Source organism: Podarcis cretensis (assembly GCF_951804945.1).
Source record: "Podarcis cretensis genome assembly, chromosome: 9".
Lineage (NCBI taxonomy): Eukaryota > Metazoa > Chordata > Lepidosauria > Squamata > Lacertidae > Podarcis > Podarcis cretensis.
Window position 1 is genome coordinate 4647808 of NC_137178.1, and position 17613 is coordinate 4665420.

General features: G+C 48.7%; 1 protein-coding gene and 1 long non-coding RNA gene across 3 annotated transcripts in view; one reads left to right on the forward strand and one right to left on the reverse strand.

The window, feature by feature from the left end:
- ADAM33 (ADAM metallopeptidase domain 33) overlaps positions 1-17613 on the forward strand; it is a 104574-nt gene that overhangs the window by 55559 nt on the left and 31402 nt on the right. For both annotated transcript variants that reach the window (XM_079990767.1, XM_079990766.1), the window contains exons 6-12: positions 4970-5159; positions 6408-6473; positions 8216-8287; positions 11049-11215; positions 12476-12560; positions 14434-14576; positions 16766-16943. In XM_079990767.1, the coding sequence (XP_079846893.1) occupies positions 4970-5159; positions 6408-6473; positions 8216-8287; positions 11049-11215; positions 12476-12560; positions 14434-14576; positions 16766-16943 (901 nt within the window). The remainder of the gene's footprint in view (positions 1-4969; positions 5160-6407; positions 6474-8215; positions 8288-11048; positions 11216-12475; positions 12561-14433; positions 14577-16765; positions 16944-17613) is intronic.
- LOC307224476 overlaps positions 1-17613 on the reverse strand; it is a 516482-nt gene that overhangs the window by 38013 nt on the left and 460856 nt on the right. The window lies entirely within an intron of this gene.

A 17613-nucleotide genomic window follows, 5' to 3' on the forward strand; every position in this document is an offset into this window, starting at 1 on the left:
GAGCACAGTGTTTCTTGGTGAGGAGCACCCTGAGGGCCTGAGAGAGGGGCTGCATTTGGTCTCCAGGCCTGAGGCACCCCAGCCCTGCTAGAGCACATCTTTTTTAATGGCAGCCCAAACCTCCCCACTGGGAGAGTTGCCATGCGCTAGGGCCTCAAGGAGGGAAGCAGGTGGCACTGTGGGTTAAAGCCTAGGGCTTGCCGATCGAAAGGTCGGCGGTTCGAATCCCTGCGGCGGGGTGCGCTCCCGCTGCTCGGTCCCAGCGCCTGCCAACCTAGCAGTTCGAAAGCACCTCCGGGTGCAAGTAGATAAATAGGGACCGCTTACCAGCGGGAAGGTAAACGGCGTTTCCGTGTGCGGCTCTGGCTCGCCAGAGCAGCGATGTCACGCTGGCCACGTGACCCGGAAGTGTCTCCGGACAGCGCTGGCCCCTGGCCTCTTAAGTGAGATGGGCGCACAACCCCAGAGTCTGTCAAGACTGGCCCGTACGGGCAGGGGTACCTTTACCTTTACCTTTAGGGCCTCAAGGAGTCGTGTCTTACTCCCCGGATGCTGTCAAAATCTGGCTGTGGAAAATTTGCCAGAGCTGAAGACCAAGGGGGAGGGACCTCCCCACCCCCCGCTGCTTGTCTAGGTGCACACCCTGGGAGTCATTTTGGACTCACAGCTGTCCATGGAGGCGCAGGTCAATTCTGTGTCCAGGGCAGCTTTCTACCAGCTCCATCTGGTATGCAGGCTGAGACCCTATCTGCCTGCGGACTGTCTCGCCAGAGTGGTGCATGCTCTAGTTATCTCCCGCTTGGACTACTGTGATGTGCTCTACGTGGGGCTACCTTTGAAGGTGACCCGGAAACTGCAACTAATCCAGATTGTGGCAGCTAGACTGGTGACTGGGAGCGGCCGTCGAGACCACATAACACCGGTCTTGAAAGACCTACATTGGCTCCCAGTGTGTTTCCAAGCACAATTCAAAGTGTTGGTGCTGACCTTTAAAGTCCTAAACAGCTTCGGTCCTGTATACCTGAAGGAGCATCTCCACCCCCATCATCCAGCCTGGACATTGAAGTCCAGCTCTGAGGGCCTTCTGGCGGTTTCCTCACTGCGAGAAGCAAAGCTACAGGGAACCAGGCACAGGGCCTTCTCAGTAGTGGCACCCACCCTGTGGAACACCCTCCCATCAGATGTCAAGGAAATAAACAACTACCTGACATATAGAAGACATCTGAAGGCAGCCCTGTTCAAGGAAGTTTTTAATGTGTGACATTTTAATGTACAGTGGTACCTCTGGTTAAGTACTTAATTCGTTCCAGAGGTCCGTTTTTAACCTGAAACACCACTTTAGCTAATGGGGCCTCCTGCTGCCACCACGCCACCGGAACACGATTTCTGTTCTTATCCTGAAGCTAAGTTCTTAACCTGAGGTAATATTTCTGGGTTAGCGGAGTCTGTAACCTGAAGCGTATGTAACCTGACGTGTATGTAACCCGAGGTAACTCTGTAGTTGTTTATTTCCTTGACATCTGATGGGAGAAGCCAAGTTACAGGGAACCAGGCAGAGGGCCTTCTCGGTGTTGACACCCACCCTGTGGAACACCCTCCCACCAGATGTCAAAGAGAAAAACAACTACCCAGCCAGATGGGCAGGGTACAAATTAATAATAATAATAATAATAATAATAATAATAATAATAATAACTCTCAACCCCACAGTTCCTTTCACAACAAAGGAGATTCCAACTGAATATCAGGAAGAAAGGCGAGAGCTGTTTGACGGGGGAACAGTCCCTCTTTGGAGGCTCCTTCCTTAGAGGTTTCGAACCAGAGTTTGGATGGCCATCCATCATGGGTGCTCGAGCCAAGATCCCTGCATTTCAAGGGGGTTGGGCTGGATGATCCCTAGGGGTCCCTCGCAACTCCACAACTCCAGGATTCTGTGACTCAAAATAACTCCTGGGCCTGAGCAGCATCTTGAGGAATGCCGGCGGATGAGGTCATCTCTCAGCTATGTGCACACGCTCTCTCACACATACACAAAACTCGTTCTGGAGTCAGGATGTCAGCGGACACTCAGATGTGTCCTTCTCGCTGGAGGCTGCGGCTGAACTGGGAGCGGGGTCCAATCTCTTGCAGATCCCATTTCTTGCATCCTGCAAGGGTCCCTCTGTTCCCCCTGGGGAAGGGCTGCAGCTCAGCAGCAGAGACCCTGCTTTTCCTGCAGAAGGCCTCGGGTTCGATTCCTGCTGCTAGCAGCTCCAGACATGGCTGGGAGAGGAACAACAAGTCAGTGTAGATGATACTGAGCCAAATGGACCCAATGGTCTGACTCACTATAAGGCCCCGTCTTGTGTCCTCTCTGTCTGTCTGTCCTTTCTTCAATCATAGAATTGTAGACCTGGAAAGGGATCCTGAGAATCAACTAGTCCCACCCCCTGCAGGAATATTGCGCTGTCCCATTCCGGGATCGAACCTGCAACCAGTTCCCGTGCTGCTTCTCTCTAGCTGCATAGCAAATCGTTGCAAAGCTCCCTGATTTCCCCAAGCCCCTTCTTGTTTCTAAATGTTTAGAAAACGCCTGAGGTTCTTTAGATCAGTGTTGGCCAAACTTGGCCCTCCAGCTGTTTTTGGACTACAGCTCCCATCGTCCCTAGCTAACAGGACTAGTGGTCAGGGATGATGGGAATTGTAGTCCCAAAACAGCAGGAGACCCAAGTTTGGCTAACACTGCTTTAGATTTATCTCCTAGCAAAAACACAAGCTGGGTTATTTTTGTCTGTTTCCCCACCCCAACGGGGGTCTGTCTGTTGTAGGATTGGGGTTTCCAAAGGGTGCCTGGTCTCAATTTGCAGGCATCAGGTGTGCCGTGTTGGTGGGAGGAGAGCTTCGGGTGCAGCGCTCCCCATCTATTTTTCTTTCTCAAAAACCAGAGGGGTCTTTGTGGCAATTTAGATCGGGTCCGTGGGATGGAAGGGAGAGAGTTAGCTTGTTGCCTCTGTGACTCTGCTTGACTGCGGAACGGACAACTTCACAGGGTTGTGGGCTCTCCAGAACATACATTCCCAGCAGCTTAAACATCGCCATCTAGAGTTGAACTGGGGCAATGCGATCCTGGCGCATAGGCGGGGTCTTGGGCTCACTGAGACCGGTTGGGCAAGAGGTGTGGAGACCAGCAGTAGGGGGCGCCAGAGCCAACAACAGGTAGAGCCTCCCAATGAGAGGTTTAAGTCAAGGTCGAAGTGGCACTGCCCTCATGGACCAGCCTCCTATTCTGGGCTGTTTGCGTGGGAAGAGGGAGCTCTGGGGAGGACCAAATCTCTGAGGCATCTTTGGCAAGCTTGCACCCCACACCCGTCCCCGTCCGGCTTGCAGAGTGGTAAGCTCAGGCCAGCCACAACAGAAGCACAGACATTCCTTTCCCCTGGAGTAATTGTGGAAAGCCAGAACAACGTAATTCAGGGAAAAACAAAGTTTTAGGACTGGAATGTGCAGGCTGGGTGAATTTATTCGTTGTTTGCTTTGCCTTGACCGATCTCCCTGCCCCCTGCCTCGCAGAAACACCAGCTCTGGCTCTGTGTGGCTCACAACAGCCCTGCAAAGCGGGCTGGGCTGAGATGTGGGGATTGGGCAGCATCTTTTAATAATAATAATAATAATTTATTATTTATACCCTGCCCATCTGGCTGGGCTTCCCCAGCCACTTTGGGCTGCTTCCAAAAGAATATTAAAATACTGTAATACATCAAACATTAAAAAGCTTCCCTAAATAGGGCTGCCTTCAGATGTCTTCTAAAAATCTGGTAGTTCTTGTTCTCTTTGACATCTGGTGGGAGGGTGTTCCACAGGGCGGGTGCCACCACTGAGAAGGCCCTCTGCCTGGTTCCCTGTAACCTCACTTCTTGCAGCGAGGGAACCGCCAGAAGGCCCTCAGTGCTAGACCTCAGTGTCCGGGCTGGACGTTGGAGGTGGAGACGCTCCTTCAGGTATACTGGGCCAAGGCCGTTTAGGGCTTTAAAGTTCAGCATCAACACTTTGAATTGTGCTCGGAAACTTACTGGGAGCCAGTGTAGGTCTTTCAAGACCGGTGTTATGTGGTCTCGGCAGCCGCTCCCAGTCACCAGTCTAGCTGCCGCACTCTGGATTAGTTGTAGTTTCTGGGTCACCTTCAAAGGTAGCCCCACGTAGAGCGCATTGCAGTAGTCCAAGCGGGAGATAACCAGAGCATTCAGCTTCATGGCTGAGTGGAACGTTTGGTCCTGAGCCTCCCCGTGTTTGAGTCCCGTTCTTTAGTCTTGTCTCCTGCCACCTCGCCCACCAAAATTTCGAGCCACGCAGGGTTTGCTTTGCAATGGTGAAAGTTCTAGGTTCACAGGCATCACCAGTTTAAAAACACAGGTGAGCTGGCAGGTGGCAGGGAAACGATTGCTTGAGAAGGCAGCTACTGGTGAAGTTGTTTTTCCACTATTATGAGCATCATTATCACCCCCCATCCGCTTATTACTGCCTTCCACACAACCATTTCATCCCCCCCCCAATTTTTTATTCATTTTATAACACTAATAAACAACACAAACAGAAAAACAAACAAATCCTTTAATAATAATAATAATAATAATAATAATAATAATAGCCACAGCTTCTGCTGCTGCTGCTGCTGATTTTGGATTGAAATAATTTTTATTTCGTTTTACAAGTCTAGACATCCATCTTTACAGATTCCTCCGAATCTCTGGACTTCCCACCTCCCCCTCCTTGGGTCCTACTGTCAACCTTTTCAACTGCATATTATTCAGTAGTCCATCTTTCGTATTACTCCATCATCTCCATAGTATTTGCTATGTTACAAGTGTTATTGCAACCCTGCTAATGTTTTCATCTGCTTACAGTGGTCCCCAAGATGAATTATAAATCCCCCTGACTCTTTGTTAAAGATGGCGGCTGTTGTTCCAATCACGCTCTTTTGTTCTTCCGCCAGTGGCCTGATCACCCTCAACCACAATGACAGCTACTACCTGAAACCCCCAGCCAGCCCGGACTCTGAGCCTCACATCGTCTATAGGGCAGAACACCTGCCAATCAAAGGCGGGACCTGTGGGCATGGTGACCAGATGCAAAGCAGCATAGCCGATATCGCCCGGTCCTTCAAACTGTCTGCACATCAGCGGGTAAGCCTTTGGGCACGATAAGTGGACAGGGTGGAATCCCAGATTTGGAAGCTAATAGGTTTTTGTTCATCTCACCTTTCCAGCAAGGATAGGGGTATTGAATTTAATTGTAAATTATATTCCGGAAACGTGGGAGATTACAAGTGGTCCAAAATAAATAAATGGATGTACCGTGCTATATTAGAAGCAAAAAAACTTGTTTTGATGAATTGGAAGAGCCACAAAAAGATTCCACTGAGCACATGGATTGATAATACGGACAGATTAGCTACATACGAATGAATTGCATGTCGACGCAAATTAAGAATGGATAAATATGAAGAAATCTGGAAGGAATATTTAAGCGATAAGAGGCGGGTAGTGGTGGGAAGTAGGGGGAGGAGAGGTGGGGAAATATTGTTAAAAAGGTGTAGTCATAGGTATATCAGTGTATTCAAATCTGAATTGTCAAATTGTGTTATTAGTGTTGTTATGGTTTTTGTTGTATGAGTCTTTTGCGGTTGTTGTTTGTATTGAAAAAATGATTAAATAAATAAATAAATAAATAAATAAACCTTTCCAGAGCTCAAGGTGGCATTCCCTGGCTCTCACCCACCCCACAGCAACGAGAGCCAGTGTGGTGTAGTGGTTAAGAGCGGTAGACTCATAATCTGGGGAACCGGGTTCGCTTCCCCGCTCCTCTACATGCAGCTGCTGGGTGACCTTGGGCCAGTCACACTTCTGTGAAGTCTCTCAGCCCCACTCACCTCACAGAGTGTTTGTTGTGGGGGAGGAAGGGAAAGGAGATGGTTAGCCGCTTTGAGACTCCATCGGGTAGTGATAAAGCGGGATATCAAATCCAAACTCTTGAGGTAGGTCAGACTGAGAGGCAGTGGCTGGCCAAGGTTGCCCACCGAGTTTTGTGGCTGAGTGGGGATTTGAACCTTGGTGTGGCTCCCGAGTCACGAGTCGCGTCCAGGCTGTGCCAGCAATTCATGGAAACAATTCAACCATATGCCAGAAATTTAGGTTAGCCCCACCAAAATCCACTTGTACCAAAATGAACATTTTTTATCATATTGTAGGTTTTGAAAAATAAAATTTTATTTTATGGTTTCTTGTTTATATTTTGAATGAGACATATATGAGGACAGCAAAATCTTTTCAGTGCTTAGGGCCTCTAAAGGTCTTAATCCGGCCCTGGCGAGGATCACCACAATAGTTGCTTTTCCTTCCTTCCTGGTGACACTGAGCAAATTTGTCTTTCAGAAAAGGAGAGATGCCTGGAGAACCCTGAAATACATGGAGCTCTTCATTGTTGCAGACTACACCCTGGTGAGAATTTTTGATGTCAGGTTGTTGTTGTTTAGTTGTTTAGTTGTGTCCGACTCTTCGTGACCCCATGGACCAGAGCACGCCAGGCACTCCTGTCTTCCGTTGCCTCCCACAGTTTGGTCAAACTCATGCTGGTCCAACCATCTCGTCCTCTGTCGTCCCCTTCTCCTTGTGCCCTCCATCTTTCCCAACATCAGGGTCTTTTCCAGGGAGTCTTCTCATGAGATGGCCAATGTCTTGGAGCCTCAGCTTCAGGATCTGTCCTTCCAGTGAGCACTCAGGGCTGATTTCCTTCAGAATGGATCGGTTTGATCTTCTTGCAGTCCATGGGACTCTCAAGAGTCTCCTCCAGCACCATAATTCAAAAGCATCCATTCTTCGGTGATCAGCCTTCTTGATGGTCCAGCTCTCACTTCCATCCGTCACATTGCTGTCAGCTAGCATGGGTAGAAAGAGGGTTTTGTACAAATTCCTCTGTGAACTGAGTGGTCCAGCCTGCAGAGACTCCAAAGCCCACCTTCCCAGCAGCCCAGATCTTACCAACCTGTGTACCCTTAGCCTGGCTTTGTGGCGCACAATGCTTCATGAGAAGATACAAAGGTCCACAAATGCATTTTCCAGCTTTCTGCTGGGGAGTGTGTTTTTCCCCTGAGAGATGGCCCAGGATCAAGCAGGAGCCCTGCTCTCCTTCTGTGCTTGGAGAAACATCAGGACTTCCGGTGGTCCTAGGTAGGAGAGAATGAGGAGAGGTGGTCCTCAACGCTGCACTGAATCTTGGAGATCATTGGAGAGCCAGGGGCTTCATGAAGCTTCCTGAATGCCCAAAGCTCAGGTCAGGTCCCCAACCAGATATCCCTGGCAAGACCACAAGCAGGACAAGTCTTCTGCTGTTGTTGGTGTCCACCTGTTCCAACCTGGTCCCTGCCAGATGTTTTGGGCTACCAGCTCCCATCAGCGATGGCTGGGGATGATGGGAGTTGTAGTCCAGAACTACACCAGGAAAGCACCAGGCAGATGAAGGACAGTCTGGAACGGTCGTTCCCAAAGTGGGCGGTACTTCCCCCCCCAATGGGGCAGTGGGATTGGATTGAATTTGTTGAATGAGTTAAAGTGATTGGTGTCAATTAGATTCTGGATAAATGTGAATCAGTTGTGACTGCTTTGAATTTTAAGTGTGTTTTGAATTTTAAAAGTGTATTTTGAATTTTATTGTATCCAGGATTATTGGGGGAATGCTTTGAATGTGTTGTTGTTGTTGTTGTTGTTGTTGTTGTTGTTACTTTTATTATCTATATACTTCCCTTCATCCAAGGACTGGGGGGTTATTGTATTGTATTGTTCTTGTTTTCATTATGTATTTTGTGTTTTTACCTTGTATTTTTATGTTGTGAACCATCTTGAGGTCTACAGATGAAAGGTGGTATAGAAATATAATAATATTTCTTACCGGGACATGCAAACTGCTATTCTGAATAATGCTTCTTCTAGGGTAGGGGGAACTGGGGGTAAGTTTAAGGAACCAAAGGCTTGATAAAGTTTGGGACCTGCTGGTTTGGATGAAGACAATCCTTCTGAATTTAAGCACAGTCGTTCTCACATATTCCGTGCATCGTGGGGGAAGTAATTCTTCAAAGAGCATCCAGCAGTGTGTGTTAGTTTCGGCTGAAGAAATGTCCCTAAATTTGTTCCTTTGCCTCTCCTTTTCTCCCTTTCCCCCTCCTCTTCCACCGTCTCCTTCCCAGTTTGCATCTCAAAAGCAAAATCTGGGGCACACCAAGCAACGGATCTTGGAGATTGCGAATTACGTAGACAAGGTAATTGCTCAGAGACTGTCAGCAAGACTTGGGTTATGCACAGCTACCTATTCTGAACATCAAGCACATAAGCCCATAAAAAGAGCCCTGGAGCTGGATAGCTCGGTTGGTTAAAGAATGATGCTGACAACGCCAAGGTTGGAGGTTCGATCCCCGGAAGAGACAGCTGCATATTCCCTCATTGCAGCATTCCTATGATTGGAACAGGATCAGGCCATAACCTTCGCGTTGTCAGCACCACACTCTTACCAGCCGAGCAAATTGAGGAAGACTCCGTTCTGAAACCCGAAGAGGTGCTATAAGTCAGCGCAGACCAAGCTGCCCCCAACCTGGTGCCCTCCGGGTGCTTTGCACTACAACTCCCATCAGCCCCAGCAATGATCAGGGAGCGGTGGTCAGGTCTGCTGGGAGTGGTTATCCACAACAGTGGTGGCTGGTGCAAATCAGACCTGGTAGGGCAGGAGGCAGGGAGTCCGACACTAGGTGGCGCCAGAGGCAACGAGAGCCCGAGCCAAGTAATTCTGGTTTAGTCCTCTTCCTCCGGGCTGAGTTCTACAAGGCCAGTGCAGAGACTAAGGAAGGGGAAGTTGGCCGTCTGGGCTGGATGTAAAGGAAAAGTTAAGCAGGTGGGGCTGGCGCACTGAGATTAGTGGGGCAGGGCCCCACCTGCCCTAATGGACCAGCCGCCAGTCCCAGGGGGTTGTGGAGGAGCATAGGCTTAGGGCCCTCGTATTTACGGGACCGCCTCTACTGGTCTGCCCCACAGAGGACCTTCAGGTCCATGAATAACCATAGTTTAGAGCAGTGTTTCCCAACCTTGGGTCTCCAGCTGTTTTTGGACTACAGTTCCCATTATCCCTTACCACTGGTCTTGCTAGCTAGGGATGATGGGAGTTGTAGTCCAAAACCAGCTGGAGACCCAAGGTTGGGAAACGCTGGTTTAGAGGTCCCGGGCCCTAAGGAAGTCAGACTATCCTCCACCAGGGCCAGGGCCTTCTCATTGGTGGCTCTGACCTGGTGGGATGCTCTGTCCCATGAGACTAGGGCCCTGCAGGATTTAACCTCCTTCCGTTGGGCCTGTAAGACAGAGCTATTCTGCCTGGCCTTTAATTTGATTTCAGCCTTCTCTTTTATTTCCCTTCTCTTCCCTGCTCCTCATCTTTTATGAAGATCACCCGCTCTGAGACCCCACAGCTAATTCTCCCCTGGCCTCCTTGCTGGCCCAAGTAGGACCAATTCAGCCAGCTAGCCCTGGTGACTATCTAATGCTTATTAGATGGATTTCCCCCAAATTGATTTCTGAACTTTGAATTTTATTGTTATTCATGTTTTTATACTGTATTTTCTGCTGCTTCTATAATTAAGTGTTTAAATTTGTTGTTAGCCGCCCTGAGCCCAGTTTTCTGAACCGGGAGGGGCGGGGTATAAATAAAAAATTATTATTATTAATTATTATTATTATGCCTGACTTAACAGTGTTGGGGGGGGGGCTAACAGCACACTTATTTATTTTGTATAGTAAAGTTATACACGGCTTGATTTCAGAAAGCAAAAGCCTCCAAGCAGCTTACAAAGAGAACAAGCCAATAAAACTATCAGTAAAAACAACTGGAAGCCAGGATATGTCAGTTAGAGCATGAGGTTCTTAACCTCAAGGTTATGGGTTCGAGTTCCACACTGGACAAAAAACTCCTGCCTTGTAGGGGGTTGGACTAGATGGACCCCAGTGGTCCCTTCAAACTCTTATTAACTCTTTAAAACTTGCAAAAGACAAAATCCGCAATAAACTTAGAGCAGATTAAAACATACGCCAACATTCTAAATGTGTTTTTTTTGGGGGGGGGGGGGAGGTTATTGGTTTTAAAATACATATTGCATTTTTACGTGGTGAACCGCCTTGCGATCTTCGAACGAAGGGTGGTATACAAATTTAATACAAAGCAATGCTAATAATGTCCAGGAAGGCTTGCCTGAGAAACAAAGAGGCCTTTAGCAGGTGCCAGAAAGTGTACAGTGAAATTGCCTCAATAGGCGGTGAGTTCCAGAGGTGCTGCCACACTGAAAGATTGATTTCTTACAAATGCAGAGCGGGGTATTATCTGGCACCTGTAACAGGGCCAGCTCTACAGATTGAAGTACGGTGGACTCTTGGGTTGCGAACGTGATCTGTGCGGGGATGCACGTTTGCAGCCTGCAGCGTTCGCAACCGACACCTGCGCATCTGCACACACGTGGGTTGCGATGCGGCGCTTCTGCGCATGCACAAAGCACAAAGCACGGTTTAGCTCTTCTGCGCATGCGCAACCGCTGAAACCCGGAAGTAACCCGTTCCGGTACTTCCAGGTTTGGGTGGGTCTGTAACCCAAAAAACCACAACCTGAAGCATCTGTAATCCGAGGTATGACTGTAGTCAAGTGGGCAAGGTGATCTTGCAGGTGAACTATGGGTCCATTACAGTGGTACCTCTAGATACGAACAGGATCGGTTCCGGAGCCCCGTTCGCATCTAGAAGCAAACGTAAGTAGTGATGGCACGTCTGTGCACGCACGCGTCGCTTTTCGCCGCTTCTGCGCATGCGTATGACGTCATTTTGAGCGTCTGCGCATGCGCAAGGGTTGCCGCAGAGCGCAACTCGAACGCGCTCAACCCAAAGCGCATTCAACATGAGTTATGACTGTGTTGTTGTTGTTGTTGTTGTTGTTGTTGTTGTTGTTGTTGTTGTTAATAACCCTCCACCTCTCTTCCTGCTCCTCTTCCCCAGTTTTACAGGTCCCTGAATATCAAAGTGGCCCTGATCGGCCTGGAGGTCTGGACCGAGAGGGACCAGTGCAGCTTGAGCAGCGATGCTCACGCCTCGCTCATGTCCTTCCTGCAGTGGAAAAAGTCTCTGAAGGCCCGGAAGAAGCACGACAATGCCCAGCTGCTGACGTGAGTCATCGTTTCAGAAGCAGCCATCGATAAGCTGGCTCATGCTAGGGTGCGGGTTGTGTGTGTGTGTGTGTGTGTGTGTGTGTGTGTGTGTGTGTGTAGGGCACTTCCCCTGCATTTTAATGAAATGATCCACCCATTATTATTATTTTTTCCAAACCGGTACATGAACCAAAACGCAGCTATCCTCCAGAATTTGCGCTTCTCTGAATTTTGCAATGCAGTTTTCCAGCCTCAGTGTGTGTTGTTATTGATTGCGTTTTCCCATTTATCCTGGGAACTGTAGCTTAACCCTCGTGGATCTACAAATCCCTAGCACCCTTAGCAAACTACAGTTCGCAGTATTCACTGAGGTGGCAAATGGGCTCAGAGGCACACCCACACCACAGATTCAAACCATCTCTTCCCAGGGAATACTGACATTTAAAGTGGAAGAGGTAAGGTTAGGTAAAGGTAAAGGTAAAGGTAAAGGTAAAGGTAAAGGTAAAGGACCCCTGGATGGTTAAGTCCAGTCAAAGACGACTATGGGCTTGCAGCGCTCATCTTGCTTTCAAGCCGAGGGAGCCAGCGTTTGTCCACAGACAGCTTTCCGTGTCATGTGGCCAGCAGGACTATACCACTTCCGTCACAACGGGACACCATGACAGAAGTCAGAGTGCATGGAAATGCCATTTACCTTCCCACCGCAGTGGTGGCAGTCAGCAATGACTGGACCTAATGGTCAGGGGTCCCTTTACCTTTACCTTTCTACGCATGAACTATAATGCCAATTCAATATAAAATCAAAAGTGCATAAGGTGGCGCCTCGCAAGACGAAATTAATTCGTTCCGCGAGTCTCTTCGTCTTGCGGTTTTTTCGTCTTGTGAAGCACAGCTATTAGCGGATTAGCGCTATTAGCGGTTTAGCGGCTTAGCGGCTATTAGCGGTTTAGCGGCTTAGAAAAAGGGGGGGGAAGGGAAAAAACTCGCAAGAACTTGCAAGACGTTTCGTCTTGCAAAGCAAGCCCATAGGGAAATTCGTCTTGCGAAGCACCTCAAAAGACGGAAAACTCTTTTGTCTAGCGAGTTTTTCGTCTTGCGAGGCATTCGTCTTGCGGGGCACCACTGTATATGGTGAATGGAATTGTATAACAATAGCTATGGAGCAGTGGTCAGAAAGTTATGTAACCACTGCTACTGACTGCATGTTGCAAGAAACCTTAAAAACCGACCCCAGGTCCCTTCCCTCTGTTTCCACCCTTCCCTTTCCTGTCTCCATAGCGGGATGACCTTTGTCGGGACGACCATTGGGATGGCGCCGCTGGAGGGCATGTGCAGTGCGGAAAACTCCGGCGGGGTGAGCATGGTAAGGACAAGATCGCCGCTCCTCGATCCTCCTCTTGCTATCTAGAGCCACCTTCCAGAACCTGGTTGCTGTTTTCGACTACAACTCCCATCAGCTGGCTGGGGCTGATGGGAGTTGTTATGTACTGAGTAAAATAGGATCCAAAATGCAGCAGTCTGATTGGCCCTAGAATAATAGGATTAAGAATGCAGCAGTCTGATTGGTCCTAGAACAATAGGATCCAGAATGCAGCAGTCTGATTGGTCCACCAGAGCCACCCAATCCAGCTCCAGGTGGAAGTGAATCCGCAACCTGATTGGCCTACAGGAGAATCCCAGAATTAGCCAATCACGTGGGGCCCATTGTGTAAATAATGTATATAAAGCAGACATTCTGGGGGAACTTCCATTCCTCCTCACCACTATGAGCTGAATAAAGAGCACAAAATCCACTCTCAACTCCGAGTATATTTCAGGAGTTGTAGTTTCAAGTGACAGGATGGCAATCTGGTTGGTGAAAGCTTCTCAACAGCATCTCCTTCAACTGCGCAAAATTATCCTCTTTGTTCATGGGAGCAAGAGGCACTTCGCCTTGGGGGAAGGAAGAGTCGGGTTCTGCCGGGTGCAACCTCAGTTAGCCGCTGGTCTCAGTGTCTTTGGGGTTCCCATCCCATATCTGCAGGGAAAAGGCCCCAGATATTGGAGAATCTTTGAATTGTAGGGTTGGAAGGGACCAGCAAAGGTCATCTAGTCTAACCCGCTTCGATGCGAGAATCAAAGCTAAAGAATCCATGCAGCATCTGCTTAAAAACCGCCAATGGAGGAGAGTCCGCTGAATGTATCAACAAGCATCGTTGGGTTTTAGGGGCAGGAACAGGGTAGATTTGGTTTGGTTTGTCTAAAAGGGGTTTTGCGGCCAAACCCGAGCCCCTGAAATGTGGCCCTGGTTTGCTTGCATTTCAAGGGGTTGGACTGGATGACCTTTGGGGGCACCAATCTATGATTCTATGATGTTCTCCTCTCCTTTAGCCTGAAGAGGTTCCCCCTGCATGTGTGTCCCGCGCCCCGGCTCCTTCGCTGTACAGCTTCCGGCGAATGCTGAAGTCCAGTGCCGGATTTACGTATAAGCTAAACAAACTATAGCTTAGGGCCCTAGTTTCTTGGCCCCCCTAAATTTTTTTTAAGGAAATAAAACCTGGATGTACATCTCCAAAATATAAGATAGAAAACAAATAAACTAAAACCTACATACAGCAAGAGTGGTTTGTGTTGTGTAGGCTCCTATTATGCAAGAACAGTGGATGCTTGGGTTGTGAACGTGATCCGTGTGGGAGGCACATTCGCAACCCGCAGCGCCGCGTCTGCGCACACGCGGGTTGCGATTCGGCATTTCTGTGCATGTGCAAAGCACAATTTAGTGCTTCTGCGCATGTGCGGCTGCCGAAACCCGGAGGTAACCCGTTCCGGTACTTCTGGGTTTTGGCACGTCCGTAATGCGAAAAAACGCAACTTGAAGCATCTGTAACCAAAGGTGTGACTGTAATGGGCCCCGCCTGCTAGCCTGCTCCCTAAGATATCGCTAGTTTGCTCATTTCTATATATAGGGTGCCTACATTCTGCATGGACTGGTTTCATGGCAAAGGACAGCTGGACGTATAAAGGGCCCCTTACCTTCAGTAGCTTAGGGCCTCATCAAACCTAAATCCGGCCCTGCTGAAGACCTACCTCTTTCCCCTCGCTGTGTGTTTTCAGGGACCCCACCCAAAAATTCCTGGGATTGTAACCTGTTTTAGTTTTGATTGAATTGTCGCAGCCCTGGGACCTCCTGGCAGAGGGCAAGGGATGAATTAGGCGATGATGATAATGAAAATGATGACCACAATCCTCTGTCCCAGGACCATTCAGAGCTGCCCATTGGAGCGGCCGCCACCATGGCCCATGAAATCGGCCACAACTTCGGCATGAGCCACGACCCTGAGGGATGCTGCGTTGAGGCCACGGCGTCCCAGGGTGGCTGCGTCATGGCTGCTGCTACCGGGTAAGAAGGTTTGGGGCAGGGAAACCAAAGACGAGCTTGTCAAAGCCTCAGTGACACACTGGGCAGTGTTGTTGTTGCTTAGTCATTTAGTCGTGTCCGACTCTTCGTGACCCAAGGACCAGAGCATGCCAGGCACTCCTGTCTTCCACTGTCTCCCGCAGTTTGGTCAAACTCATGCTGGTAGCTTCGAGAACACTGTCCAACCACCTCGTCCTCTGTCGTCCCCTTCTCCTTGTGCCCTCCATCTTTCCCCAAATCAGGGTCTTTTCCAGGGAGTCTTCTCTTCTCATGAGGTGGCCAAAGTATTGGAGCCTCAGCTTCAGGATCTGTCCTTCCAGTGAGCACTCAGGGCTGATTTCCTTCAGAATGGATAAGTTTGATCTTCTTGCAGTCCATGGGACTCTCAAGAGTCTCCTCCAGCACCAGAATTCAAAAGCATCAATTCTTTGGCGATCAGCCTTCTTTATGGTCCAGCTCTCACTTCCATACATCACTACTGGGAAAAGCATAGCTTTAACTATACGGACCTTTGTTGGCAAGGTGATGTCTCTGCTTTTTAAGATGCTGTCTAGGTTTGTCATTGCTTTTCTGCTAAGAAGCAGGCGTCTTTTAATTAGATGCCCACTTTAAACAGCCATTGCTTCCGCCCCACTGGGAACTATAATTTGTTAAGAGTGCTGAGAGTTGTTAGGAAACCCCCCTATTCCCCTCTCAGAGCTACAATTCCCAGAGTTCCCTATGGAGAGGGATTGATTGTTAACCCACCCTGGGAACTGTGTCTCCCTTTGTTTATTTTCCCTGCTGCCATCCAGAACCCCAGGAGCCAGGGGCATGGCACTACCAGCCCCAGAAATTAAATCCGGTTTTCTTGCAGCCAGCAAAGATGCAAAAATGGAGACAGATGTACAATGGCGAGAGAAGGGGGGGTGAATCGAGTGCAGCTGTCTTTCGGAAGCAAGCCACATGTTGGGAAACAAGGGTCTTGTTCCGTGTCTGTCGGACATGTTGAGAGGAGCCGGCACAAAACAGTGAAGCCTTTCTCCTCTCCGGAAAGCGCCCGGCACGAGGCTGTTTATAGACTTAAAGACACGGAGGGTTTGGGGGCCCCAGTGCTTGTGTCCGTGCCGCCAACGTTGGCGGTGGGATCGGCTGTCGCACAAAAGAGCCGTTGTCAAGGGGAAAGGAGAAATGTCAAGGAGACCACGGGGCTCGGATTTCAAGGCGATTCAGGGCACCGAAATAAATCACACGGAGGAAGTCGGTTTTGGAGAGAGGGTTCTGGGCTGGATGGGTGCAGTGGGACAAGGCTTCTCTAGGGACAAGCCACACATTTGGGCAGAAGCCCTGGCTCCGTGGTAGAGCGCCATCCCAGGAGACTGAGGGCAAGGCAGTGGGGTGTAGTGGTTAGAGCAGTGGGTCCCAAACTTTATGGTTCCACAGACTCATCCCCTGTGCCCTCCCTACCTTATTTAAAGCATTATTCATTTTTTAAAAATAAATTTTATTAAGGTTTTTAGAGACAAAAACTTAACATCGCCACCCTGTTTTTAAGAAAACCAAACCAAGACTTTTCTCTAGATACAATAAAAACACAAAAAAGGGGTGAGGGAGATAAATAGAGTAGAAAGAGGTTAAAAGAGAAAGATCGAACAATCAGATTCAGAAAATAAAGAACTTCCAATTCTTTACGTGTCTGCTTTAAAAAAACTATTCACTTTGTCCAATCAAATCTAACACCCAACAAAGCCACTTTCTGTAAACAAACATTATCTTCAATCCTCAAATCCAGATATCATTATTTCTTTTTCTTTCTCATGCAAAAAAATCTATGAGGAATTTCCAAACTTTAACCAATTTAAAATAAAATAAACAATATATATAGTTTGCACGTCCCACCACAGAAATTAATAACACAATAAAACAGTGACAATTTACGGCACAGTTAAAACTGCACAGTTTAACTAATTCAATAAAATGCATGAACTTGATCCAGTGATGCCAGCTTTTTGCAATCTGAAAGTCCGTTATGCCTCAAGCGCCCCCTTCTTCTTCTTCTTCTTCTTCTTCTTCTTTGTTTTCATCTTGTGTTTTTAAGTTGTGAACCTTCCTGAGATCTATAGAAGAAAGGCGGTATGGAAATTCAATTAATCAGTATTGACAGTTTCCCCTCTTTGCCTGTGTCTCTGCAGCCACCCCTTTCCGAAAGTCTTCAGTTCCTGCAGTCGGAAGCAATTGGAGAGCTACTTCCACCGAGGGGGTGGCATGTGTCTTTTCAACATGCCCGACACCAAGGACCTGGTGGTGGGCAAGAAATGCGGCAACGGATTCCTGGAGGACGGCGAGGAATGCGACTGCGGGGAGGTGGAGGTACGTCTTCGCGGCATCAGAATTTCTGAACTGAGAGGTGCTGGGGCCTAATAATAATAATAATTTGTTATTTATACCCCACCCATCTGGCTGGGTTTCCCCAGCCACTTTGGGCAGCTTCCAACAGAATATTAAAATACAGTAGTCTATTAAACATTAAAAGTTTCCCAAAACAGGGCTGCCTTCAGGTGTCTTCTAAAAGTCTGGTAGTTGTTTTTCTCTTTGACATCTGGTGGGAGGGCGTTCCACAGGGCGGTTACCACCACCAAGAAGGCCCTCCCTTTGGTTCCCTGTAACTTCGCTTCTCACAGTGAGGGAACCGTCAGAAGGCCCTCGGCACTGGACCTCAGTGTCTGGGCAGAATGATGGGGGTGGAGACGCTCCTTCAGGTATACTGGGCCAAGGCCGTTTAGGGCTTTAAAGGTCAGCACCAGGACTTTGAATTGTGCTCGGAAACACTGGGAGCCAATGTAGGTCTTGCAAGACCGGTGTTATGTGATCTCAGCGGCTGCTCCTAGTCACCAGTCTAGCTGCCGCATTCTGAATTAGTTGTAGTTTCCGGGTCACCTTCAAAGGTAGCCCCACATAGAGCGCATTGCAGTAGTCCAAGCGGGAGATAACCAGAGCATGCACCACTCTGGTGAGACAGTCTGTGGGCGGGGAGGGTCTC